Below are 26,423 nucleotides of genomic sequence, written 5' to 3'. Positions count from 1 at the left end.
CATTTTGTCCCCGCCTCTGCTAGCGGCCGTGGTGCGGCCCGACCAATTCTAGCGCGGCACCATTTCTGGAATCTGGCTCTCGAGATTTTACATTTCTCTCGTGAACAGCTTCATCCCTCCAACATCAACTTCTTCCCATTCATCATGCCGGCTGCAAATGGTAAGCTCCTTCTCCTCTCAGCCGCATCACTCCTTTTTGGAAGATGACAACCAAATCATTGTCTTCTTTTCCCAGCTGAATCGCCCTTGAAGAAACCAGTCTTCCCGTCTGCCTTCGCCGGTGGACGTATACTTGCCAGTAACCTTTGTCTGACAACCACGACATGCATAAGACAGATCACTTTGACGTCTCTGTAATGCCTCTGCTAATTTGATCGTGATGCAGGTCGACTCGCGATTTAGCTCATCGCCCGCCGGGGTCGAGCTTTGCAACGTCTCAGGTCGCAAGACAAAACAGTCCTCCAGCCAACGCCGAGCTACTTGCACTTTGTTGGGCACGCGTTATACCTGCGTTGGTGTTGCGGAAAGAGCACGTACAGGTCTCGCACCCGCGTGTGTGATGGCTTTGACTACCCACGAGCCGCCCGCTGCATGTCTGCGACACAGCAAGAGACGAACACTTAAAGCAAACGTGAGTACACCACCCTTCTGCACACCTTCACGCGTCATTGTACGCTTCCCGCTAGATGATGAAAACCATACCACATTCGCAGTTTCCACTCGAGCCTCCGCCACGAACCTATTATAGGAGGCAGATGAGGGCGCAATCTTCCTTGGATGTCTGACCCAACCCAGCAACACAACTCTTTGCAATTCCATCTTCGCAAATTCAATCATGAGAGACTTCGCTGACCGTGATATCAGGCCCAGCCTCCTCCCCTGAGGCCACTTGCTGTGTTTTCATCTTCTCGTGCATTGACTCCGCATGGGAAGGAGAAGACTGCTGTGATCACCATGAACTCACGCTTCACACGCTGTGAAGCGACAGCCACCAGCACAATCAATCACTCCGAACACGGTTGACGTGGCTTCACCCATTGATACATGCAAGCTCGTTGCTACTCAAATCACTATTCTGCGCCAATCTATGCGTCAATCAGGTTCTCGCTCTCTCCATTCTGCTGCTGCCCTTGCTCTCCGTTCTCGTTTGAGTTGTCCTGCGTGTCTTTCGAGCCCTTCTTGCTCTGCCTCTGGTAGTACTGATCCAAGACCTTCTTGGGAATACGGTTCAGAAGCTCCTTGGGATAAATTCTGAGCAGCTCCCAAGCCTGATCCAGACCGTCGAAAATGGATCGCTTCTCGTAAGCTCCCTGCGCGATGTATGTCTTTTCGAACTTTTCCAAGAATTCAAGCGAAAGTTTATCTTCGTTTGACAGAGCTTCCTCGCCCACGACAGCCTTCATAGATGCCGCGTCACGACCAATGGCGTACTTGGCGTAGAGCTGGTTGGATACATCGGAGTGGTCCTTGCGAGTGTGGCCTTCGCCGATGGCAGACTTCATGAGACGGGAGAGCGATGGAAGGACGTTGATCGGTGGGTAGATACCCTTGTTGTCGAGCTGCCGGTCGACGAAGATTTGTCCTTCCGTGATGTAGCCAGTCAGGTCGGGAATAGGATGGGTGATATCTGCGAACGGCGTTAGTCATTAGTGGGGCTAAAGCATCTTGCCATATACGTACCATCGTTAGGCATGGTCAAGATCGGGATCTGTGTGATGGAGCCGCTGCGTCCTTGGACACGGCCGGCACGCTCGTAGATCGTGGACAAGTCAGTGTACATGTAACCCGGGTAACCACGTCGACCTGGCACTTCTTCTCTTGCTGCCGACACTTCGCGCAGGGCATCGCAATACGACGACAGATCTGTCAGGATGACAAGGACGTGCTTCTCCAATTGATAAGCATAGTATTCGGCGGTTGTAAGAGCAAGACGAGGAGTGATGATGCGCTCAATAGTCGGATCGTTGGCCAAGTTCAAGAAAAGAGTGACACGTTCCATACTGCCATTCTCTTCGAAGTCCTTGGTGAAGAATCGTGCCGTATCCAAGTTGACACCCATGGCTCCGAAGACGATAGAGAAGTTGTCTTTGTGGCCGTCGTGCACGCCCTTTGTCACGCCGTTGTTCTGCTGGACGAGGCCTGCTTGTCTGCAAATCTGCGCGGCGATCTCGTTGTGTGGAAGACCGGAGGCAGAAAAGATCGGGATCTTCTGTCCACGCGCGATCGAGTTCATGGTATCGATGGCTGAAATTCCCGTCGAGATCATCTCCTCGGGATACACACGCGAGTAAGGGTTGATTGGCGATCCGTTAATGTCCAGGTAATCCTCGGCCAGCACCTTAGGTCCTTTGTCAATGGCTCGTCCAGAACCATCAAAGATACGGCCCAACATGTCCTCGGAGACTCCAAGCTTGAGACTGTGGCCGGTGAATTCGACTTTCGTCTGAGTGCTGTCAGAATCCTCAGCTCGCCTTGTAACACCGCAGATCTTCGTACCTTCTTCACGTCAATTCCTGATGTTCCTTCAAAGACTTGGACAACAGCACGATTGCCTGGTATTCTAGGTCAGCTTCCTCGTTCAAGCTCTTTTATGTCTCTCGCTACTGAGCGTACCTCTTGCTTCCAAGACTTGGCCTGATCGCTCTGTGCCATCTGGAAGGGTCAAAGAGACAATCTCGTTGAATCGTGGGAACTTGACCTGTATACACTGCTCAGTTTGTGCTCCTGGCTGAGGCCCAGCCAGATCCCCCACGTACATTCTCCAGAATGACCAGCGGACCATTGACACCTCCGATGGTATTATATCTGATGCGAGGTGTAATCCTCATCATGCGAGGGTCGGCATCCTCGCCTTTCGCCATGCTTGCGCCTGCTCTTTACGCTGTCTTCCGTTTCAATGGTTGCTCGGCAGCGACTATGCTCGACTCGGTCGACGATGACGCGGAAGCAGATACTGAGAGACGCCGCAGTCGCAGACCAGCGGGTGTCGAATGGTCGTGAGGTGGACAATGGCGTTGCTGCGAGATTGTCCAAGCTCAGGAGCGGTTCGTCCCGTCAGCGTCATCCATCTTCAACACCAACTTGGACCTCGACTATCTCCCATCAGACCCTTGCTAAGAGCGCACGAGCCACCGGTTTATTTACAAACCCCTTGCGCAGCAAGGGTCTGACAGCAAAACTAGCGATCGGGTCAGATTCAAGATCCCCATTTTGCGACTTTGCACACAACGCGATATATATTAATATTTTATAATACGGGCGTAGAGTAGGCAATCGGATATTATTCTATCTAAAAATTACATTAATGCGACGTTAGGTTATTGTATTATAGCTTATAAGCCGACGGTACTACCTAGCTAAAAGCCGGCTTTAGTAATAGACTTAGTCTTACTAAAAACACCTATTTTAAGATATAGCCTATATAATATAGAAATACCCGGAGGTCCTAGCGGTACCAATTCTATAATAATCCCCGTTTAGTATATATATATACGATACCGTAGTATTATATTGTATCTAAAGAGCGGAGGTTACTTCTTACTATATACTAAGGCCTAGCTTTGTCGACTTTATATATGTTTCTAGTCCGTACGTCTTTATGTGTTTGCTTATAACGCGTCGCTCGCGGGCACTAGTCGCTTCTATTGCAACCTGTTCCTTTAACGCCGTCGCTATTAATCTTGTCGTAACAATCTAGCACTTAATCTAGTACTCAATCTAGCACTTAATCTAGCACTTAATCTAGCACTTAATCTAGTACTCAATCCAGTATTTAATCTAGTATTTAATCTAGTATTTAATCTAGTATTTAATCTAGCGACAATGTCGGACGATAGCGATACTATTATAGCTAATATAGACGATAAGCCGCTACTAATAGAGCCTTCTAGCTTGCCTGTGCTACTATAGTAATATAATGCATTCGATACGAGCGAGCTCGGCTTAGCGCTGCCACTAGACTAGCTTACAGATATAGTAGTAGAATATAGCCTTATAGAACATAGCTCTTACTAGACGAGCGAGCTCTTAGCGCTACTATTAGACTAGCTTAAAGACATAGCAGTAGAATATAGCCTCGTAGAATATAGCCCTTACTAGACGAGCGAGCTCTTAGCGCTACTATTAGACTAGCTTAAAGACATAGTAGTAGAATACGGCCTTCCGATAGCGCTAGCTCTAGTTGTTCTAACCCGCTAAGAGCGCCGTATAGGTCTGCGCGCTAACGTCGCGCTACCTATTGTCGAGGATAAAGAGGAGGAAATAAATAAAGATAATTACGAGACTAAGGATTAGGATAATAAAATAAGCGATAATAAGGTCGAGGCTAAAGCCGCTAGTACTAAAGGTAGCTAGTTCTTTCGACTAGAAGATAAAGGAGACTTCTTAGATAATAATAATGTCGAGCCTTAGATTGTCGGTACTACTCGCCCTAGTACCGCTCGGAAGCGCTAGTTTCCTACTAGTTTAGCAGCTAAGAAGAAGAAGAAGCGTAAGAGTCTAAAGAGTCTACCGTAGAAGTATACTAATATTATAGACCTGCTAAACTACGAGTACCTTACTACGCTAAAGCTGCTCTTAATATAGGCAGGAGATCTAGGAATAAAGACATAGCGCCGTCGTATCGATAAGATTATCGATGTCTTCTTATTCGAGGGTCTCGTAAGTACTCGTAGGCTCCGTTCTAAGTTAAAGAGGCTCGTTAGTAAGAAATTCTTTAACTAGTACGATCTAGACTCTACTATCGATAGATAAGAGAAGCTAAGTAAGATAGACAAAGTTATTAAAGACATAGCGCTAACTTAGTATAGTGTCCTATAGGGTTTACTTCCTAATAAGCGCTATACTACTAAAGATATCGCTAAGGAAGATTAACCTAGTATCCGAGACAAATTTAGCCGCTAGAAGAAGCGCATCGCTACGATTACGTAGGTAGTTGCTCGCTCGATTTCGCTAAAGAAGGCATCCTAGTTTAGCAGGTCCTTTAGGCTATTCCTATATACTAGTAGTATTAAGCGACGAGTCGTCGATGTCCTTAGTACGATAGGTCTGTGTCCGGCCTATCGTATACTATAGCGGCTTGCGAGGAAGACTGCTCGTACTAACCGAGAACGGGCAGTTAAAATGTTTATTAAAGGTAGACATGTAGTTGTATACGACAACTTTTATGTCTAGGAGAACCGGAAGGCTATCTAGACGACTAGTAGCAATACTAAGCAGCGTAATATAACGACCTCGTATATTGCTAGGCATTAAGCCGTCTAGAAGGGTCTAAAGAAGTATATACTAAAGCTAAAGAAGAAGATAAACCCTCGGATTATCCTACGTAAGATCTGCGCTAATAAGTATAAGAAGGCGACCTCTTTATACTATATCGACTAGGCTATAGGATTCCTTACTAGCGATAAGCTACAGTATCTGTTTAAGGAACACGACAGCTTTAAGGGCCCTAATATAGACGATCGTATTCGCGGCGGTAGTCTAACTAAGCGGTTCCTATAGCGTACGATCCGGATTAAAGACAAGAAGGATAGCAAGACTCTAATAATCTTACTGCTAGTATCCGATTATAACGAAGCCTCGATTAAAGATACGTACTAGGTATATAACGATATCTTCTAGAAGTTCTTAAAGCTCGATCTAGATAATAAGGCGTTCTAGGACTAGCTTATTATCGTTATCGGAGACTAAATAACCGTCGATCGTGTCTATAGTATTAGGCTCGGCAGCGTCGAGAGCACGCGCGTATACGATAGGAAGGACTTTATCGTCGGTATACTAGCCTTCTTCTATATCGAGATAAATGCGTACTATACTCCTCTACGAACCTATTACGATACTAACAAGGCAGGCAAGCACCTAGCCTATACCCTTAAGGACATCGCTAAGTATTATACTATCCGCCGCTTTAGTAGTACTAAGGCAGAGTACTACATCGTTCGACAGGTAGTATTCGCAGTATATCGTACGTATGTTAGTGCCTAATTTCTTTAAGAGGCAGAGGAATAGCTCGGATTCAATTTCGGTGCTCCTTAGTTTACAAGTATAAACTGTATCGAGGTAGTAAAGGCTCTAATTAAGGATTATCTTATACCTGCGTAGTATATCGATATTATAGAGGCTATTTATACTAAGCTCTTTACGCAAGCTACTTAGACTAGGCTAAATATTAAGGGCGAGATAGAGGATCTATCGTATACTACGATAGCCTAACTGCTATAGGAGATTAAGAACTTCCTAACTGTATATATCGCTATCCGCAAGATAGACCTTGGATACCTACGCCGTATAGTCGAGCATCTAATTCTAAACTTCTTCGGTGCCCGATAGCTTAACTATAGCCGTAAGATAGTTAACCTGTCTTAGCTACTAAACATATCTAATGCTGTCCTATAGGAGGCAATCCTAGATTTAGCTATCGTTAATCTCGGCAATAGTAAGGGTGTTACTACTAATAAGATACTTAAGCTATATAATAAGGATTACAAGCTCGATATCTAGGCTCGTAGCAACTTAACTTATAATGTCTCTACTATAATAGAGCTAATCTCGCAGAACCGAGAGGCATCGTAGGCCGTACGTAGTATATTCGAAAGTATTAGACTAAAGGGTACTAAATACTATATAGAGAAGGATACTGCTAAGCAGGTATAGGCTAGAGCAATTAAGAAGTACTAAGAGGGCAGTATAATACCGGATAAGTACGATCCGGATGCTAATTTTACAGATCTAATCGAAGTACTAAAGCTAGATCTACGCCCTATCTCTAATAATATTTAGTAGATTAGGGTAGGGCTAATCCCTAGTGCATGCGAGTAGCTTAACAATATTAACTAGCGTCTGTTAAATAGCGTAACCCGTAGCGCTCCTAATATAGCTACTAATAGTATAGACAATATCGACGGCGTAGATATAAGAGAGCGCGTTAGTAGTAGTACTTAGTAGGGACCTATATAAGCAGGCATTGTCGATAATGCTACAGCTGCTATATACTAGCTATACGTCGACGCTAAGGGCTTTGCTAACCTAGACCTAGATATAGTAGATCTAACTAGTAGTCCCTAAAGGCTCTTATAATAGTAATAGGTAATAGTAGCGGTTATAGCGATTAAGGATTAAATGAATCTAGCTTTTGTATTCGTTTATAGTAATCTAACCTACTATATCTACTATTTAGGCCTTCCTTACTATAGCTAGCTAGGCTAGGCTAGGCTAGGCGTACGATAATAGCTTAATAGCCGGCTAGGCTAGGCGTACGATAATAGCTTAATAGCCGGCTAGGCTAGGCGTACGATAATAGCTTAATAGCTAGCTAGGCTAGGCGTACGATAATAGCTTAATAGCTAGCTAGGCTAGGCGTACGATAATAGCTTAATAGCTAGCTAGGCTAGGCATACGATAATAGCTTAATAACTAGCGTTACTAACTAGCGGCAGTCGGAGTCTTAGTTAGAGTAGAGGTCCCTACTATTAGCTTCGCTTTAGACTTAGTTCCTATATGAATTTAGAGCGCCTAATGCTAAAGAAGGCCTCCGGTAATTTCGAGAACTACTAGCAATTCTAGCCTTAGGCATTTAACTAGTAGCAGTCGGCGGCTATTGCGTTAAAAGTGCGATAATATATAGCCGTTATTGTTGCCTTGCTATTATAGCGTAAATGGCGCAATCCTATTAGTAGAGGCAAACCTTATCTACGAGGCGTATATAGATATCCGCTTTCTAACCTTAACTTCTTCTTCTTCTATATACATACTAATACACTAATACCCCTAGTAACATACTAGCTGTCGGCTCTTAATAGCAATAGTGTCGATACCTCTTTATCGTATATAGGTAGCTCTATAGCGATTAATACTATCTCCTAACTAGTCCTACGGCTTGCTACCGATAGAACCGCTTAAGTTAGTTAAGGTTCCTCGGTAGGTAGTTTATTTAGTCCTTTTAGTCTCCGATAGGCTTTGTCGACGCAAGACGTTACGAAGGCGACTCTCCTAGCGAGTAGGTTGTTTTCTATAGCTTTAGCGGGCGTCGACTACGCATTTAACCGAAAGAGTATAGTTTTTATTAGAACATCGCAGTCTTAGTGCAAACTGTAGAGGTCTTAGATAGATTAGCGGAGGTAAAAACTCTTTAGTAAGGTATACCTATAATACGGCTAACGGTCTAACTCGGTAAAAACTCTTTAGTAAGGTATACCTTAAGTAGCGGCTCGATAGCGACTCTTCTACTAAGTAGGTTAATAGGTTCGTAGCATTGCTATAGGCCTAACTCGGTAAAAACTCTTTAGTAAGGTATACCTTAAGTAGCGGCTATAGGCTTCCTACGTTCGGATTCTTTATAGGATAATATACGCGTATCTAGTTAAGTCGGCGTAACGCCTTCGTTAGGACTGTTAGTTATAATAACCTTATTACGTAAGGGCCTCTAGTATACTTAAGCCCGAAGGCGCTTAGTCCTAGTCTTTACTACTATACGACTGTAGCACTGCTATACAACTACAGCCCTTTGCGTATTAAGACTACTATTCGACTATAGTACGTACCGAACCGAACCGATCGAAAGCGTATTAAGACTGTTATCCGACTATAGTGCGCCTCCTCTTCTAGTAAGCGCATTAATATTGCTATACGACTGCAACGCGCTCGATAACCCTTTTCTACGGTGTCTTTAATACTAAGGGCGCGGTTACACTCTATTGTTGTCTAGGTACTAATAAGTGTCGCTTTAGCGAATAAGCTATTATTATTTCGCTTAATAAGTCCCGTCCTATATACCTTGTCTTCGGCTATGCGTACTGTAGTTAGTAATAGAATACGTTAATTGTTACGCATTGCGCGTAGTATATAGGCTATATATAATACTAGTATGCTTCGGAGTATATGCTTCTATAGCCGCTTAGTACTACTAGTTAATTAGATCCCCGGACGCTACTGTTCGTTTTCTCTGCCTTGTATAGTAACTAGTTATCGGAATAATCGTTCTAGGGAGAGTCTAAGCAATAGAGGGCGTTAACGTAAGAGAGCTGTCGTAGCTTCTCGAAGAGTGCTTACGCTCGATATATATTATCGCCCTATATATCTATCCTTACTATATATATTATAGTGCTAATAGCTACGGTGCAATAAGTATAGTGCTAGTCTCGCTAGTCTCGCTAGTCTCGCTAGTAACTTCTCGCTAGTAACTTCTTGCTAGTAACTTCTCGCTAGTATTAGTAACTTCTCGCTAGTAACTTCTCGCTAGTATTAGTAACTTCTCGGGTTTCGGAGGCGGTTCTTAGTGCCTAAGGCGGCCGTCGTTATCGTATTAGACACTTTTGTTAGCGCTATTTGCTAGAAATGCGCGCAATCGGCGTATCTCGCTATATTAGTAATATGCTATTATAAAAGTCGTAAAAGTCGTAAAGTCGGTATTGTAAATGCGCGGAAGGAAGTAGCTATAACGTTTAATCCTACTAATTAAGCGCTCTACTATACTAAATCCGGGGTCTTAGCGGGACTCGGCATCCTTATCGCTTCCTCGAATTTACGCTTCTCGCCTAGCTCTTATATACTATCGATACCTACGACTATCTATAAACCCTCGTCGCAAAGAACACAATAGATAGCCTGCCTAGCGAGCTTATAAGGACACGATAGAAGAGCCTGCTTAGCGAGCTTATAAGGATATAATAGAAGGGTAGTAAGGAAGGACCTTATTAAATACTATCTCTAGCGCTATCTCTAGTGCTAATTCTAGCGCTAGCTCTCGTAGAAGCAGCTAAACTAGGCACTATACGCTAGTACTCGCAGAAGCAACTTAACTAGTACTCGTAGAAGCAACTTAACTAGCTCTCGCAGAAGCAACTTAACTAGGTACTATACGCTAGCTCTCGCAGAAGCAACTTAACTAGGCATTATACGCTAGCTCTCGTAGGAGTAGCTTAACTAGGCATCCTATATTATACGCCGGCTCTCGTAGGAGCAGCTTAACTAGGCCTACTCTTATAGAAGCAACTTAACTAGGCCTGCTCTTGTAGAAGCAACTTAACTAGGCCTATACTCGTAGAAGCAACGCGATCGAGCGTAGTGTTACGGCTTACTTTTCCGGGGATAGGACAAGGACTTAGCGAGCTTATAAGGACATAATAGAAGCCTTATTAAATACTAATTCTAGTGCCAATTCACCGCTAATTCTAGTGCTAATTCTAGTGCTAATTCTAGTACTAATTCTAGTACTAATTCTAGCGCTATTTTACTACTAATTCTAGCGCTAGCTCTCGTAGAAGCAGCTTAACTAGGCATGCTCTCGCAGAATATTATATACCAAACATTAGCAAGTCTTCTATATCGTTACCTTCCTACTAGCTAGCCTTACGCCTACGCTCTCTCTCTCGAGCCGATAGTGTACGGCTACGGCCTAACCGACGGCTTGATCTACTATTACTATCCCCTACTTAGCTGCCTCCTGCTACTTAGCTAACTCCTACTGCCTAGCGACGCGCAGTTTCCTCGTAATCTAGATCCTATATGCCTCTAGTATTCCTTACTACTATCCTCTTACGAGCCTCGATAGCAGAGCGGGTAGAGTTCTATATATTCTTCTATAGCTGCTTACGGCGCTATTGTTAGTTAGTAGGCCGATTAGCGATAGGTTGGCTTATCCGAGTTATAGCGGTAGTAGTAGTAGTAGTAGTAGCAGCTTCTTCGGCCTTCTTCTTCTTCTCGGCATCTCTGTTTCTAACGAATATATTATACTTAGCAAACACGCTAAAGATAATGCGATTTAGCTCTAGTAGGAGGTCTTCTTCTATCTAGATCTCTCGAAGGTTATTAGCCTCCGCTTAATACTAGGTATAGAACTCTATAGTCCGCTCCTAGATGTCCGCCTCTTTAATTAGGGTATCGTAGTCCTTACTAGAGGCATAGTTTCGAAATGCATTCTCGGTCCGGCCGTACTTAGCACTAAAGATATTATACAGATCCTATAGAATAGGCTCGGGTACTAAAAAGGTCGATAGGATAACCCCGAAGAGGCGATTATCGTACTAGTCTAGAAAGATCTGTTCTACGATATTAGATACGAAGCTCTCGAGGAATAGGAGAGTATAGTACTAGGTTAATCTAATACTAGGAGCTATTAGTAGCTTTAGAACTACTAGAGCAGTATAGCTCTCCTAGACTAGTCGATCTAGTAGGTCTAGATTATATATACTATAGCAATCGGCAGTGCCTACTACGACCTTGTTAATGCTGTACGTATACTCGTATTCGCTATATATCTCTAAGATTATATTACGAAAGCAGCGGCGATATTCTAGGTTCGGGTAGTAGCGCGTATTCTATAACTATAACTAGATGTCTAGTATATTGTTACGCTAGCCTATCTCTTTAGTAGACTAGGACTTCTTAGTCGCGTTCTCGGCGATTGCTATTACGACAGCACTATAAAAGGGGTAGCTAGTAGTTCGAACAGGGCGAGGCGGTATAGCAACTGCTAGCAGATCGGTAACGATAGTATCCTTATCTTCCTCGCCTATATCCTAGCTATACGTATCGAAGATAGACTTATCGACGTCGAATTCCTTACTAGGAACAGTAGTATACCGCAGATTAGATAGTCGTACTAGAATATAATCCTATGCTTAGTGCAGCCTAGTACTAGCACTAGCACTAGCGCTAGCTACTATCGGGTCTCGTAGAACTATCGAGCGGTAGTTAGAACCGTATAGTATACGCTTCTCTATATTATTTAACTAATATAGTACGAACATAACTGCTAATGCCTCGACACTAGGAATACGAGCCGTACGACTAAACTTCTGTATTAGATCGTCGATATCCTTAGCAACCGGAAGCTTAATCTAGATAACTAAGCCGATATCTGGCACGTTTACCCTAGTAGAAGTCGCTAGAGTGCCGAACAGGATACGGATTTAAGACTTAGGCTTCTTAAATTCCTTATACTGCTTATCCTTATTAATGTCGGCGATGTACGTAGTATAGAAAGAGACAACGCCGAGCATACAGATAGTCCTATAGCTACTAGGTACTACTAGTTCTCTATCCTAGGTATACTTCCGAGAATGCTGCTTAGCCGGCGAGTCCTTATTAATATTACTAGTTAAGAGTACAAGCTACTAGTATATCGTAACTCGAGCCTTATCGATCTACTTACGACTATCGATAAAGATAATAGTCTTCTAGATATTCTATAGTACCGCTAAGCTATCGGCGTCTACTATATACCTAAGTACGAAGTATAGGTAGTCGAAACCTGTTATCTAGCCCTAAGGCATCGTTTATAGGATATACTTAGTATCTAGGCGATCGATAGTGCTCTAGATAACCTAGGTCTCGAATGCGCTATCGCCTTATATACGGAGGCTATGCTAAAGTAGATACTTCTTAGTTTTCTTAGTTAATGTTATAGAGCATGCGAGAATAGTCGTATCCTATATTATAAGCTAGCGAAGGAGGTAAAGGACTCTATAATCTACGCGGAAGTCCTTCTACTTAAGATGCATATACGCTTTATCCTATATCTATAGGCTAAGGCGGTCGGTAATAGCACGTAGGACCTCCTAGAACTTAGTACTTATCGCTTGCTCGGGACTGCAGATAATATGCTAGTATCGGCCTTCTTTAATATTAGTAAATATAGATAGATCCTTCTCCTTTGTTTAGGTAGTAAGGACACAGACCTTAATTAGATCCTATTCTTCCTTATCTAACTAGCGGATAGCGGCTACTATATCCTCGCTCTACTTATCGGCGATGCGTATAAGTAGCACGATCTGCAATATAATAAAACTAGTAAGTATAGTATAGGCCTAGAAGATAATTGTTTTGCTAGCGCTAGTACGAGCTAAAAGCAATATATCCTATCTCCCGAAAATAATAGTATAGACGCAGTCGAGCTACATCTTAGTCGGTTCTAGTAATAGCTCGCGATAGGGATATATTAGCTTTAATATACGCTATAGACTATACTCGACAATGCGACGATAGAATAGTATCGCCTATTAATTGCTACTAGCATCCTATATAAGTAGCTATATTTCCTCGAGGCTATACTCGTTTGTGTTAATATAGCGCTCCTTAAAGTAGGCTATCTAGCTAGCCTTATTAGCCTCGTCTAGATTAGTAGGCATTTCTAGCTTACGCTCGACAGTCTGTTAAGGCTCTATACGATTAATCGCTAGACGACTAGGTAGGCGGACGAAGCATTAGTCGCCTTCCTTCTTACGCTAATTACTAGCATCGTCGCCGATATCGAATTTGCCCTTCTTCGCCTTATTACGATCACGCTTTAAGAGGTTAGAGAGATCGTTCGGCATTGCAGACGCCTATCGCTCTACTAGTAGAAGTAGTATCGCTCTATTAGTAGAAGCAGTATCGCTCTACTAGTAGAAGTAGTGTCGCTCTGCTAGTAGAAGTAGTATCGCTCTATTAGTAGAAGTAGTATCGCTCTATTAGTAGAAGTAGTGTCGCTCTATTAGTAGACAGTCGGAACCTAGCAAATAGTAGCGTACGCGACTATACGAAGCGGCAACAATCGCGGAGCCGTAGAATAGTAGGTCTCGGGCTCGAGTCTCGCTATCGCTATCGCTATATAAAGTACTAGATACGACTCGGAGATACCTAATACTAGAATACTGCAATAATAAGTAGCGCTTAAGGCTAAACAGGATCGCTAGTATATTTAGAAGGTGTCTAACAAGTTTTAGTATACTGTATACTAGGTATAGGTATAGGTATTAAGGTATAGACGATTTAGCGATTTAGGCTGTTTTAGGAGTAGGTACCGATAGGCGGCGAGAACAAGTAAATAGTAGCAGATGCCGGACAAGGCGACACTTAGAGGTGTTAGGGGAGTGCTTTCTAAGGCTCCTCGTATAGGTAGTATATTCTAGAAGGGGTTTGTTGTCTATCGCGATATAGGTATTTATAGAATAAACGCGAAGCTAAGAATGTCCGTATAGTTAGAATAGACTATAGCCTTTATTTTTATAGTACTAAAATTTTGAAGTAGGCCAAATTCTACGTATATCTATAATACAGAACCCCCTCTATATAAGTCTAGCGGCAGCTGCGATAGTTGTTAAGTTATAAGCCTATCTAATATCTCTAAGGAGGTGTTGTAAGCAAGGAATCGCCCGATTAGTGCAGTTTATCTTTAGGCGCTTCGCTAAGGCTCGCTCTTCCTTCTATACTATACTATATTAAGAAGACCCGAGATCCGGTGCACGTGGAACATAAAGGAAGTCACGAGCACAAAGCGAAAATAGCCTGAGATGGAGGCAGGACCTCGACACATATGACATGAAAACCAACATCAATCAAATCTCAATCTGCCATGCAATGCGAAAATACAGCTGGCATGGCTCTGGATTCAAATTCATTCAACGGATTCAGATCCCAACTACGGAAATTGGGTGGAAAATACATAACATTCGTGGTTTCTGACGGTCTAGTTGCTCTCGAACGGCGTCTCGAATGGCCTCTCTGCACGAGGAGTCAATCGCGCCAGATGCCTTCGCTGTCCATCTTCCCAGTCAAGCAAAGCAGTGTGGGCGGTCACCCTGTTATCCCAGACGACCACCGTTCCCTTCTCCCACTTCAAACGCGCTTGCATGTCAGCGGAGTAGGCAATATGGTCGTATAAGAACTTCAACAGGAAATCGGACTCTTCCTTCTTGAACCCGACGATCCTTCGGGTGAACTGGGGGTTGACGAAGAGGGCCTTCTCCCCGGTGACAGGATGTGTACGGACGAGCGGATGAACATTGCTCACTGGATCACGGCGCACGATAGATCCTCTTGCCAGAGCAGCTTGAGCCTGCTCGTGACCTGAGTGTACAGCCTTCAGACCGTGCAGACGCTTCTGGAATTCTGGAGACAGTCTACGATAGGCAGCCGCCATGTTGCAGAATAGGGTATCGCCACCGGCTGTTGGGCCGTCAAGGAGATAGAGGAATGTTGTGCTTGGTGGCTGTATCTCGTACGTGACATCCGAGTGCCACGTGATGCTGTTGGTGCGCTCCTCGAAGTACTGTTGAGCTGTAGTGTCGCTTGCACTGCGATGCACAAGGTGCACTGTCGGAAAGCCCTTAGGTGCTCCCGAAGTTGGATGAATATGTGAGGGACCAAAGTATTCCGCGATGTCGAGGGCTTCTTGAATCGGAAGGTCTGCAAAATCCTGATTCCTGAACGCAACGACTTTCTTCTCCGCGACGAAGCGAGCGAGTTCGTCCTTCCCGGCGTTGGTGAGCTTACTGATCTGGACCCCGTCCACCTCGGCGCCGATGTTCGCAGTCAAGTCTTTGACGATGGCATTGGCGAGGAGATTTGGGAATGATGGGTCTGCGTTGAGGCCCGGCTCGACTGCCTCAAATGGTTCATATGGTGGTAATTTGGTATCGTCCCAATATGGTAAGTAATGTGGGTAAGCTGCCGGAGCATGCTCTCCATCTCCATTAAGCTCGATCTCGTACTTCGTGGACTTCGCTCCTTGGGCAAAAGCTTCCTTGTATTGAGCGCTCTGCTCCTTATCTTTCTGGTACAGATTTTCCACCTCACGATCGACTGATCGATCCGATACGCCGATGGGGCTCTCAAGTAGCGCTGGTGCCATTTCGAAAATATGTTATAGCAGCTCAGAAGGAAACAGCTGCAGGAGCAGAGAAATATTAGACGCAATGGCTGGTCAGTTAAAACTGAATCTAAAATGGCGCAATTGACCTTACATATAATCAAGATTCGCCATTCCGGCATCGGATTAGAAAGATAATCAGTGAGGTCTTGCCCAGAAGCTCTTTTCCTTGTCACGGCCGCTCGCCTATAGGGAGAACTGACCAAAGAGAAGCTACGGAGGCCGAAGTGAACTGAAAGAGCTCAAGACCATTGCCGCGTCGCAAAGCGGGGCAGGGCAGCTGTCATAACCTCGACGACGAATGATTGAAGAAACTATCAAAGCAACATGGAAGGCGCGTGCCGAACTCTGACTTCCAAGACCGGATCGTCTAAACGATATCGACGGCTCGTCGGCACTGTGGGTTAGCTGTAAGGATTTCTGCTGATGCTAAAGTATTGCTCAAAGTGTGGCAAACGCACGCCATTCACCATACCCTCGTCTTCATTGGCAGGTTTGCAACATCCATTCACAATATCCGGTCGGACGTCTCACCAAACGCTCACCAGACTTTTGCCGCTATGTAACATCGAGGGCAGCTCCCCGTCTCGCGCATGTCTGACATCCGACGGTAGCTAATAATGGCTACTCAATTTCACTCGTGGTGTGGAGCCGGCAATGTCAGCAATAGACATTCCTACCCCGAACAGATCCACCGTTAACGTGTTATCCTTGCCTTTCGAAGACGTTTTCGTCGCTCGTTGCATGTCATGCCGACGCAGCAACCTCTTGTCACGTTTCTAGCCAGAGCTTGGGCACGCTTAAAGTGCTTCTAGGCGTCTGTAATGGCCTTCGCGGCTCTACGCTGTGCTTACTTTAATATTCAATTCTCATGCTTCTAACAAGCCCTTGGCAACTCCTGTGGGTAGTGACACAAGAAGAGGAGAAAATCATGGTGAATCGCATCCTCCGCGACGATCCAAGCAAGGGCGACATGGAAGTTGTGAGCGCGATTCTTGCGAATCGATTCGAATGGTGACACCATAAGGGCACAGACGTCACGTTCTTGACTTGCCGATGTCTTGGGCGTGTCTGAAGGATTATCGTATGTGGCCTCTATCCTTATAGGAGCATCGTGGACGGCTCCCAGCATTCCAATTACCAGTTACTTGACCCTTCAAGTCTCAGGAATTTGGTACATTCCAGACGGACCTATTGACCAGTAAGTGTTTGGGTGTGCACTCCGATTGTTCTCTAGCAAGAGCATTATCTGAACCAGGCACCTTGCTGAGAATGCCCAACGTGAAATGGCACTGTCTGCAACGATCAGTCAATGGTGGTGTCTGCCATCCCGCATCGCACCTGAGGGTTTGCCAGCCAGCCAGCAGAAGTCCTTGGGCTGCCTGTGAGTTGTAGCAACCATTGCCACATATCTTTCAGAGTTGCTCACTTTTTCATTGGGGGCTTCCCCTCTATGCAATGCCGTCTTTATATGGGTTCCTTGTGGCCGTGACCTCCAGGAACGCTGGTACAGTTCGGACGAGGACAGTTGCTTCGGCAATATAAAACACGCTCGTGCAAGTCTCAAACGTCATTGGTAACAATGTGAGTTGTAGTTCGAAATCTCCTATAAACGATCTTTAGCTGACATGATTGTAGGTAAACCGGACCGGACCAACGACATGGCAACAAGATAATTCTGGCGTTGGTCGCATACAACATAGCGCTGTTTGTTGCCACAAAACTGTTTCATGTGAGCGTGAATGCCAGGAGAGACAGAATCGGGAATGCTGTGCCTCACGAGCAGAAGGAGGATTATCTTTCCACCACAAAACATCGTGGAAACAAGCGCCTTGACTTCCGATTCCCGCACTGAAGAGAACTAGGGATTGACCTGGACAGATGTCAAAAGCGAAATCTGATCTCAGTGTGTTTGTTCTTTTTGTCATCATTGACCGACGATACAAGTTCGATGCGTACTGAGAAAATGTGCTGTGGATTGCCGTGCAAGCAATCCAAGAATCACGACGCGGCCGCTCGTGGGTGCAATGTGAATGTTGGAAAGTCAGGCATCCAGGCACACCCGGGTTTTTGATTTCTACCAATCATAGCGAAGGTCAGGTGCCGTGAACTAAAAGAGGTGTGGTTGAAAGTTGGAGCCTAAGGTGTCCAGCGTTTTGATTTCTACCAATCAGATCGCGCCAAGAATCGTCATACGTCGTATAATCACCTAACCTTCGCAAGCTCAGGGAGGTACTTAGTACTACTAGAAGTCGCCCGCGTCGTGAATAATAATGATGGCAGAGAGCAAGGAACTTGAAGCCTCAGCAACGGGCAAGGGTATTTGGCGCTAGCACGGCTCGAGCCGTGATTAGTCATCTGGTACTTAGCGACTGACGTGTGTTTATGTATACTCGTAACTCGTGTTCTTGTATAGCATACAACGATGATTGATGCTTCGCTTCAGCAGGACTGGTGAAGCCAGACCCCAATTACATATCTCACACTGATCATGGCTTGCTTCGTGTAATGGTAGAACAGAGGGAACCATAAGTACCTAGGTAGAAATAGGCAAGTTGATCGTCATTGTGCAGCCAGAAGCCGGGGTAGAAACGCAGGCGATGCTTCCTTCTCTCATCTCCTAAGCTGTGCATACGCGCAGACAGGCGCGATTCGACGCATGCGCATGTCCACTTCACCATGTAAACACAGCAGAGATATGGAGTAATAAGATGAGGATACCTCCGCAGATGGCAAGGCATTGATGCCAGTGCATATGCTTTTGCGACAGACAGAGGATCGAGAACAGATCCAGACGGCGACATGGACAAGAAGGCCACCAAGCCGTCCTCCACCGGCGCATCGAAGACCGAGGACGCGAAGAAGGCAGCGACTACATCAAGACCTGGTGTAATGGCGAGAACATCAACATCGACATCGACGACATCGCCAACGACCAGCCGAACCAGCACACTGAGCTCACGAGCCAATGGCATCGGCACTGGTACGACCGGGAAGGTGGCCACTCGCCCCACCACTGCGACAACGCGAAAGGCGACATCGACGGCGACCGAAGCAGCAAGCGCGAAAGGCACGACAAAAGGCGACGAGAACAAGCGCGTGGCTGGCACGCGCACTCCTACCAAAGCCCCATCCGTGACGGCACGAGCAGCCAAGCCTGAAAGCACAACGAGAAGAACGACGTTAGGGGGTGCGACAACGACGACAGCGAGCGCTGCTGCCAAGCGGCCCTCGAGCGTGGCATCGCGCACCAGTTCGACCGTCTCTGCTCCCCTCAAGCCGCGCATCAACACCGCCCCTACTGCCCTGAAGTCGGCAGCTGCCAAAACAGCACCACCACCCGCGTCCGCACCCGCGCCAGCAGCAGCAAAGGCCTCTGCTACTCCATCGAGCCCCCGGAGCGCCGTCAGCAGTAGCGCCGTCAGCACGTCAAGACCTGTCACACGCGACACCATTCCGGAGGAGCCCATCGAGATCGATGGAGACGAGCATGCGGATTTCGACAATGAAGCACCCGAGCCAGGCTTGCAGGCTTCGTCGCCTCGCAAGCTGGAGATACGCTCCCTCAAATCGTCAACCTCTTCCCTCCGTCCGCACTCAGTCTCTGACGCCGAGATCGAGCGGAAGCCGCGCAAGCTTCTACACTCGCGCGCGCAGTCGCTCGATGTCACCCGTCCGGCCTCTGTACCTGGCAGCCAATTGTCCGATCATGAGCGCGACCTTGGCGAGATGGAAGTCATGCACGACTTTCTGCGTGAAGGTGTTGCCAGGGATGCCATGTCGGCAGAGATCAAGGATCTAAAGGCTGAAATTGTGAGAATGGAGCGACAGAACCAAGTTCTAGAGGAAGCTGCCAAAAATAATTCTGCTCAAGACCCTGAGAAGACAGGCAAAGAAAGTGTGCAATCTGCCACCATCCGTCTGGTTAGGGAACACTCTGCGGAGATCAGAGAGCTCAAGACTGCGCATCAGGCAACTATCGAGTACATCAAGTCCTCACATGCTGCTGAGGTAGCAAACTTGAAGACAGAGCTGGATAATCATCGTCGGCGATCATCGCGACTGGAGGGTGTGGAGATCAAGATTGAAGCGGTCGAAGAGGCTTTGCGAGAGAGCAAGGCGCAAGCATCACAGAACGAGCAAGAGCTGGAGGAGGAACGGCGAAAGGCGGCGGATCGTGATCAACTTGCCAGAGTCGTCGAAGAATTAAGGCAGGAGATTGATCGTTGCCAGCTCAAGCTTGACGAAGACAGCTCAGCCCAGGCCCAGGAGACGGAGGAAGCCCGTAAGCTATCAGAACAATTACGCAAGGACTTGGAAGAAGAGCGTCAACGCAGTCAAGCTGCTGATGAGAAGGCGGAGACGGCTGCAACGGAATTGCAAGAGACCCGACAGCAGCTCGAGATGGAGCTGAACGATATGCGAGAAAGAACTGAGCAGCAGACTGAAGAGCTCAGAAATGCTGCGGTCGATGCAGAGCAGACTATTCAACGCTTGCACGAGGAAATTCAGGCGCTTCGTGCCAAAGATACAGAAGCCGAAGAGCGGAGCAAAACGACTCTGGAAAACTCCTCTACAGTTGTGAAATCGTTAGAGCAAGAGATCGAACGTCTGCAGAGCCAGCACGACCTTCAACTGCAGGCCCACACCAAGCGAGAAGAAGAATCGGAGAAGATGATGCATGATTTGACAAAGGAGCTCGAAGAGCTAAAGGCGCTTCAGGTGTCCGAACTGGAAAGTACTGCACATTCAAGCAAGAAAACAGATGAAGTCATCCAAGATCTGCAGAGTCAGCTGGAGAAGCTCCAGCACGAGGACAATGACAGGAAACAGATTGTTGAGCAACTACAAAACAAAATTCGTGGACTCCAGCAACTCAAAGATGAATCCGAGAAACAGCATGCAGAGGAGCGTGAGCAGCTCCAGAATATGGTCGACGCTCTCCAAATGGACGTTCAGGTGATGGAGCGAACACGCGAGGAGACTTTTGCTCAGAAAGAACGGGAGTCCAAGGACAATGGCGAGATCGTTGAAGAGATGCAGAACGAGGCTATCGAGCTGCTGCTGAAACTCGACGACATGACGAATGCCAAGGACGAAAGCATGAGGCAGCTTCAGGAGACAACGGCAAGGCTCGAAGAGGAGATTCAAGCGTCCAAAACGACGGCGGAGGAAGCCATTGCAAGTAAGGAGCTGGAAACGGCTCAGCTGAGCAAGCTGGTGGAAGAATTGCAAAACAAAATCCACGAACACCAACAGGCAGCCGATGATGCCAAATCGCAGGCAGAGAAAGAGGTGTCGGTGCTCAACAACGTCGTCAACAGCTTGCAGACGGAGCTCGAAAATCTTCAGCACCGGGTGCAGGATGAAGAGGCTGCACGTCAGCTCTCGGACCAGAAAGGCAGTCAGCTCCACGAAGTGCATCAGCGTGTTGTGGAAGAGAGAGAGGCAATTCAATCGAGGCATGACTTCTGGATGCAGCAAAGCCACGAAAAGGATGATCGTATTGATGAACTGTCTGGGCTATTAGCAGAAGTCAGAGCCGCGAAAGCCATCGCCGAGGAGTCCTTATCGAATGTCCAGGGGGAGTTATCAGGCCTGCAAAATGCTCTCGATCAAGTCACTCGAGATGCTAAAGACAGACAAGAGAAGCATGAAGCTGCAATCGTTCAGCTCACGCGAGAACTGACCGAATCTCATGCCGCTAGAGCGCAGGAAATCGAAGCTGCTCATCTAGAGGAAGTCGCAAGGCTTCAGGCTAAGCAGAAGCATGCTGAAGAATCGCATCGCATCGAGATTATTCAGCTGAAGCAACAGGCTTTCACAGAGGAGGGTCTCTCGGCAGTTGCAGTACAACAGAAGTATGACAGCTTGCTTGCTGAGAAGCTCGACTTGGAGCGAAAGCTTTGCGATATCACGATGCAACACAATCGTGAACTCGAAGAAGAAACACAACGCCATGAGGCCATGTACCGGGAACTGCAGGTCAGCTATAATCAATTCAAAGCCAGTCAGAAGCGCAAGATCGAGGAGGCGACCAGAGGTTCGCAAGCGGCACAAGACGATCTCCAGAGGACTGTATCTCGTCTTTCAGCAGAGCATGAACAAGCCCTCTCCAGTCTCGCGGACGACCATGCTCAAAGCATATTGCAAATGGAGCTGGCACACGCGGCGAAAGTCGCAGAGATCGAGGCTGCAGCTACCAGCAGTTCTGAGCCCGATGCAATCGCGACAATGAAAGCTGAGCATGAGCAAGCATTGATGTCTCTCGCGGAACATCATTCGCACAAGATTCAGGAGCTTACTGAATCACACACATCGCAGCTGTCGAACGTCGAGGCTGCCGCAATTGCGAAGATGCGAGAGGGGCATGATCGAGCTATGATCGCGCTAGCAGATGAACATTCGCAAAGAATACAAGCGATGAGTTTGTCTCATGCCAATCATATCGCTGAGGTCGAGGCTGCTGCCATCAGGGAAGCTGGCACTGCGGCCGAGGAACAGGCCCGGGAGCACGAGGCAGCCATTGAGGTATTGCGACGCGACCACAAGGCTGCGATTGAGGCTCTGCAGGATGGACACACTGCAGCTACCAGAAAAGCTGAGGCCGCCGCCGAACAGCAGGCCCGTGAACATGAGGCTGCAATTGCAGCACTGCACGCAGAACTACTACGACGACAAGCTAACAATGTCGATTCTCTTTCGGAGCTCAACGATCCCAAACTCTCTCCACCGCCTGCGGGACTTTCACATATTTTCTTGAATTCTGATACCGGTATCGACGGGGAGACCAACAATTTGGCTGACGGACGACAAGAGGCACCGCTCGCATATGCCTCGGAAGACGAGCAGTTCTCGCCCACACCTGGGCATTCGAGAGGATTTTTGCTCAACGCGACGCCGCCGAATGATGCTTTGGTACAGCTTCAAAACGATAATGCTAACCTTCGCATTGCCCTTAAAGCCGCGCAGGACGAGCTGGCAACAAGCATCAATACTGTAGTAGGTGCGCCAGATCTGCCACAACCTCAGTATCCGCCAACGCATTTGACGAACGACGATCCCTTCCGCTCTCCTACCACCAACGGCGGCAATGGCGCTAGCCCGATCGATGAAATCGAGGACGGCGTCTCACTCGAAGGCACTCTTGAGAGCGCCAAAGTTCAGATTGAGCAACTAATGGAAATCAATAATGACTTTATCCTGGAGCAAAGGCGATGGAATGGCAGACTGGGTCTAAAGTCCAGAAGTTCGCCGCTCAGAGCAGCATCGTAGGACGATGCATATGGACCCGTTGACCCCATTGGAGGCGTGAAGAATTTGATGGCGTGGGTGATGGATATGGAATGATCCTTGCGTATATTCTTTTGCGGTTGCAGAATGATACCCCCGGGCATGTTTACATCGCACAGAGCAGCTTTGTTTCGACGGAGAAATTCAAGCTTGTCAAGAGCCGACTTGCTTTGTACAGAAAAGAGACAAAGTGCGCATGATACCCCCTTCACCGCTCCCAACGAGAAATCGATATTCTTTAGGAAGTAGAACCAGCTATGTAATGATGGAAATGATAACACTCGCTTCTCCGCTCCGATACTGCACATCCATTGCCAAAACGCTTCTCAAATCCAAGAGCTTCGTAGGTCGCGTTCCCGTGCTCCATGCCTTTGCGTATACTCTTTGCCGAAGATGGCGCTCACATGATGGTCTGTAGCATAATCATGAGATACGAATCCTCCGTACGCAGGGGTGTGGTGGAGCTCAACTTACACATGGAATGATACAGCATCTGTACGTAGATCGTCGGGCCTTGGTCAGCGAATGTTTTCAACAATAAAAGCACTTGTTTTGCCATATGGGCGGCTCTACGTACTGGCAATCATCGCCGCACCAGCATGGTTGCTTGACCGGTGGCTTGACGATTGAGGTCTTCGAGGCGATCGACGAACCGCTTGATTTGACAGAAGCTGCGGGATTTGCTGCTGGAGGCATGGTTGCTGGTGGCGTTTTCCAGCGGAGTGGGCGATGCGATGCGTGTGGAGGGCTGGTTTCCCCTTGATGATAATGTGGCAGAAGCTGAAGGGAAGTGTTGTGGATTGTGGCGGGGGAAAGTGAGTGTCGAGGTGTGTTTCAGGTGCGAGTGTATACTGGACGAGTTGCTCGTGGCTAATTAAAAGGTTGGTGACGTTGCAGTGCCGTGTGCGGTCTCAGCCGCTTTGCTGGCCCTGCCCTGCCCTGCCCGGTGGAAAAGCTGGCACGCAACGCCGCCACTGGAGATCGCCAAGGATCCATCCTTTTGCGTGACCAAGGCACGTGACGGCACTTTTGACGTATTTGATGATATTTCCAGATCTCCAAGACCTCACGAGGAAGTTGAATCGAGTGCAAAGTGATCGGTCGTATGGCTTACTTGAACCTAGATTCCATACAAAGTACTGTAGACTCGAAATACTTCTTGCCAGCACACATCAAGACGTGTTCCGGCTAGTAAGCCTATAGCCGTCCAAAAGTCAGCACTATAATGTAAGAGAGCGATGGCATAAACGAGATCATATCAGAGATAAATTTGGGGTTTTCATTGCTGTCGGGAGGTCTTTGACGATGATTTTCCATGAAGTGTCGTTAGATAAGCCGTATGTCTGGAACTGCTTCTTAACATCGTGTAGTCCGATCTTCTCAACAAAGCAGGCAAGGTGAGGGGACGAAATGTCAATTTCATACTTCCTTCCATCTTAATCCACTAGGCTCATGGAAAGGTGTTTGTACTGCATTCGAATCGCCAAATGGGTCATCATCGTCTTCCTCTTCCTCCTTTCCCGGCTGGGGTATCGGTGCTCGCTTCGGTGGCATTGGGATAGAAAATGGTCTTGGTGGTTTTGCAGGAGGAGCTTCGTCCAGCGATAGCCCTGCCAATTGATCTTGAACTTTGCTCGACCCTGAAGGTACTGCGTGCTTGCTGTCTTCCCAAGCATCGCTGTCACTGTCGTCGCTGATGCTTCTGTCCATGATCTCGTATGCTGTCAGAGCCTTGACAAGTTCATCATTGGCATTGACAAGGCTTCCAATCCACTCATCAGATTCGACATGCTGGATGTAGTAAAGAATCTGTCTTCTCAAGGATTTACAGGTCTCGAATCTCCGCACAACCTCTATGTTCGCAGAAATCCTCTCATTCTCTCTGTTGATGAGCTGGAGACCATTTAGCAGATTAGTGGATGCAATCGATGCTTTGGCAATGGCATTGGTCATGTTCTCTTTTTCGCGCGACAGACTGAACGGTTTTCCTGATGACGACCGCTTTTTATCCTTGAAAAGCTTAGAAGAGAGGCTTGAGGATGTTGGCGTAAGTGTCACAGGGTTTGAGGGTGTGGTCTTCGAGTTTGATCGTGAACGTGCCGGACTCTCGTCAAATGGAGATTCAAGAGGTGGTTCAGTCTCCCTGAGTACCTTTTGGCGAGCAGCCGCCGGACGTTGAGTTTTTGGAAATTCTTTGTAGAGATTGGCAATCCGGTCCAGTCCAGAAGTGCCCTTGTAAGCGTTGGCCCACTGTGTGAACAACACTCTACACTTCTGTCGAACGTGCGGATCGACTGCTTCGTCACGGGCGATTAAGCGTAAGCGTTCGAGCAAGGGCTCGTCCGCGAACGCTCTCTGAAAGCGACCTCCTGCATTCTGTATCAAGCCATCCAGAATTACAAGCGCTCGGACTTGTCTATGAGGACTGCCGTACTTACTGTATACTTGATTAGCTTCGTGACATCCCCAAGATGCGTGCACTTACAGCTTTTTGCGAATTGCTCTCGCAGCCTCTGTCGGGCCTGAATCTTGAATGCGAATGACTTCTACCAATTCGATGATGCCACTGATGTCGTCTTCTTCATATTGCTCACTCGTCAAACGATCGACCTGGACCGTGATGGCCGAGTAGGGTTTCCGCTGTCAACAAAGCCGCAATCAGCAATCACTCTGCGACGGTCCGTAGGTTGGTGTAGGCCTGTAAGAATCGACCTGCAAAAATCACAGGTCCCGTGAACGTCGACGGTAATATTCATCAAGGAGACTTACTGAGCCGCCGAACATGATCTGTCGCACGACAACTTCAGGGCTATTGATTGATATTTCTGCCGTTAAAAATGATCGTGGCCCAGCTCCAATCTCGACGCTTCTCTCCGGCTGACTGCGCAAGAAGATACTGGCGTGATGAGTGTTTCTGTTCTGCTGCACCGAAGTGAGATTGATTAAAAATATTGATGCTCGTGGACTCGTGGGGGAGCAACAAGCACAAGGCAGGCAGTCATCATGTGACATGTGCGTGCTTCAGGAGCGGGTCCCTCGGTCGGCCGGGGCTTGGCGGCTCGCTTCGACTCCACAATAATAATGCCGCCAACCCAACCTCTCTTCTGACGCTTCACGCTTCACATCATCAGACATCAATGCCGTCTCCTGACTGCGACGCTGCATTGCAGATGCCTTCCACCTTCACTCCGATCAACACGCCACTCGTGAAGCCAACTGAGCCAAGCACGGGAAACTCGAAGGTCACGCTTGACCGTGCGGAGGCTTGTCATGCCAGTCACGCAGCGTCGACAGTGCGACGCGCTGTCTCTGAGTATCTTGGTCGCGGAGATGCGCACTCACGAAACACTTCCACTTCTGGAGACAAGAAACGAGGATGCGGTGCCGGTCAGAAGCCGAAAGCTTCCAAAAGACGAAAGATCACCAACACGGTCGATAACAGCATGTCAGTGACCAAGTTGAGTGGCATAGAAAATACCGAAACATCTGTCCAACGACGAGAACT

The 26,423-nt window shown here is 47.2% G+C and overlaps 6 protein-coding genes across 6 annotated transcripts; 3 read left to right on the top strand and 3 right to left on the bottom strand.

Annotated features, from left to right (window-relative positions):
* Positions 1-904: 904 nt before the first annotated feature.
* MYCFIDRAFT_71317 (uncharacterized protein) lies at positions 905-3,014 on the bottom strand. The gene is made up of 5 exons (XM_007922125.1): positions 2,757-3,014; positions 2,614-2,698; positions 2,497-2,552; positions 1,681-2,443; positions 905-1,627 (listed from the first exon to the last, which is right to left on the bottom strand). The coding sequence occupies exons 1-5, from the start codon at positions 2,859-2,861 to the stop codon at positions 1,086-1,088; spliced, it is 1,551 nt and encodes a 516-aa protein (XP_007920316.1). The 5' UTR covers positions 2,862-3,014; the 3' UTR covers positions 905-1,085.
* Positions 2,897-3,243, top strand: MYCFIDRAFT_169741 (uncharacterized protein; the record flags this gene model as incomplete). The annotated part of the gene is made up of 2 exons (XM_007923054.1): positions 2,897-3,134; positions 3,164-3,243. 2 exons carry the CDS (start codon positions 2,897-2,899, stop codon positions 3,241-3,243), a joined length of 318 nt encoding a protein of 105 aa, XP_007921245.1.
* Positions 3,244-14,443: 11,200 nt separating this feature from the next.
* On the bottom strand, positions 14,444-15,607 carry MYCFIDRAFT_27427 (uncharacterized protein; the record flags this gene model as incomplete). The annotated part of the gene is made up of 1 exon (XM_007921628.1): positions 14,444-15,607. One exon carries the CDS (start codon positions 15,605-15,607, stop codon positions 14,444-14,446), a length of 1,164 nt encoding a protein of 387 aa, XP_007919819.1.
* A 1,666-nt stretch (positions 15,608-17,273) lies between these two features.
* MYCFIDRAFT_28970 (uncharacterized protein) lies at positions 17,274-17,480 on the top strand (the record flags this gene model as incomplete). The annotated part of the gene is made up of 1 exon (XM_007921709.1): positions 17,274-17,480. A coding segment is annotated over one exon (207 nt), but the record flags the coding sequence as incomplete, so codon positions are not given.
* An 823-nt stretch (positions 17,481-18,303) lies between these two features.
* MYCFIDRAFT_213113 (uncharacterized protein) lies at positions 18,304-23,216 on the top strand. The gene has a single exon (XM_007923053.1). It carries the CDS (start codon positions 18,428-18,430, stop codon positions 22,898-22,900), a length of 4,473 nt encoding a protein of 1,490 aa, XP_007921244.1. The 5' UTR covers positions 18,304-18,427; the 3' UTR covers positions 22,901-23,216.
* Positions 23,217-24,337: 1,121 nt separating this feature from the next.
* Positions 24,338-25,702, bottom strand: MYCFIDRAFT_192293 (uncharacterized protein; the record flags this gene model as incomplete). The annotated part of the gene is made up of 3 exons (XM_007923052.1): positions 24,338-25,334; positions 25,404-25,558; positions 25,688-25,702. 3 exons carry the CDS (start codon positions 25,700-25,702, stop codon positions 24,338-24,340), a joined length of 1,167 nt encoding a protein of 388 aa, XP_007921243.1.
* Positions 25,703-26,423: the final 721 nt, after the last annotated feature.

The sequence above is a fragment of the Pseudocercospora fijiensis genome (genome assembly GCF_000340215.1).
Source record: "Pseudocercospora fijiensis CIRAD86 unplaced genomic scaffold MYCFIscaffold_1, whole genome shotgun sequence".
Lineage (NCBI taxonomy): Eukaryota > Fungi > Ascomycota > Dothideomycetes > Mycosphaerellales > Mycosphaerellaceae > Pseudocercospora > Pseudocercospora fijiensis.
This window is presented reverse-complemented; position numbering and strand designations above follow the sequence as displayed.

What these genes read in the sequence shown, in the direction of transcription:
- MYCFIDRAFT_71317 (XM_007922125.1), bottom strand. Translation starts at nt 2,861, where the DNA reads ATGGCGAAAGGCGAGGATGCCGACCCTCGCATGATGAGGATTACACCT. An exon ending in CGCTGGTCATTCTGGAGAAT is followed by an intron (nt 2,699 to 2,756) that starts GTACGTGGGGGA and finishes CAGTGTATACAG; the next exon opens with GTCAAGTTCCCACGATTCAA. An exon ending in CTTGACCATGCCTAACGATG is followed by an intron (nt 1,628 to 1,680) that starts GTACGTATATGG and finishes CGCCGTTCGCAG; the next exon opens with ATATCACCCATCCTATTCCC.
- MYCFIDRAFT_213113 (XM_007923053.1), top strand. Translation starts at nt 18,428, where the DNA reads ATGGACAAGAAGGCCACCAAGCCGTCCTCCACCGGCGCATCGAAGACC.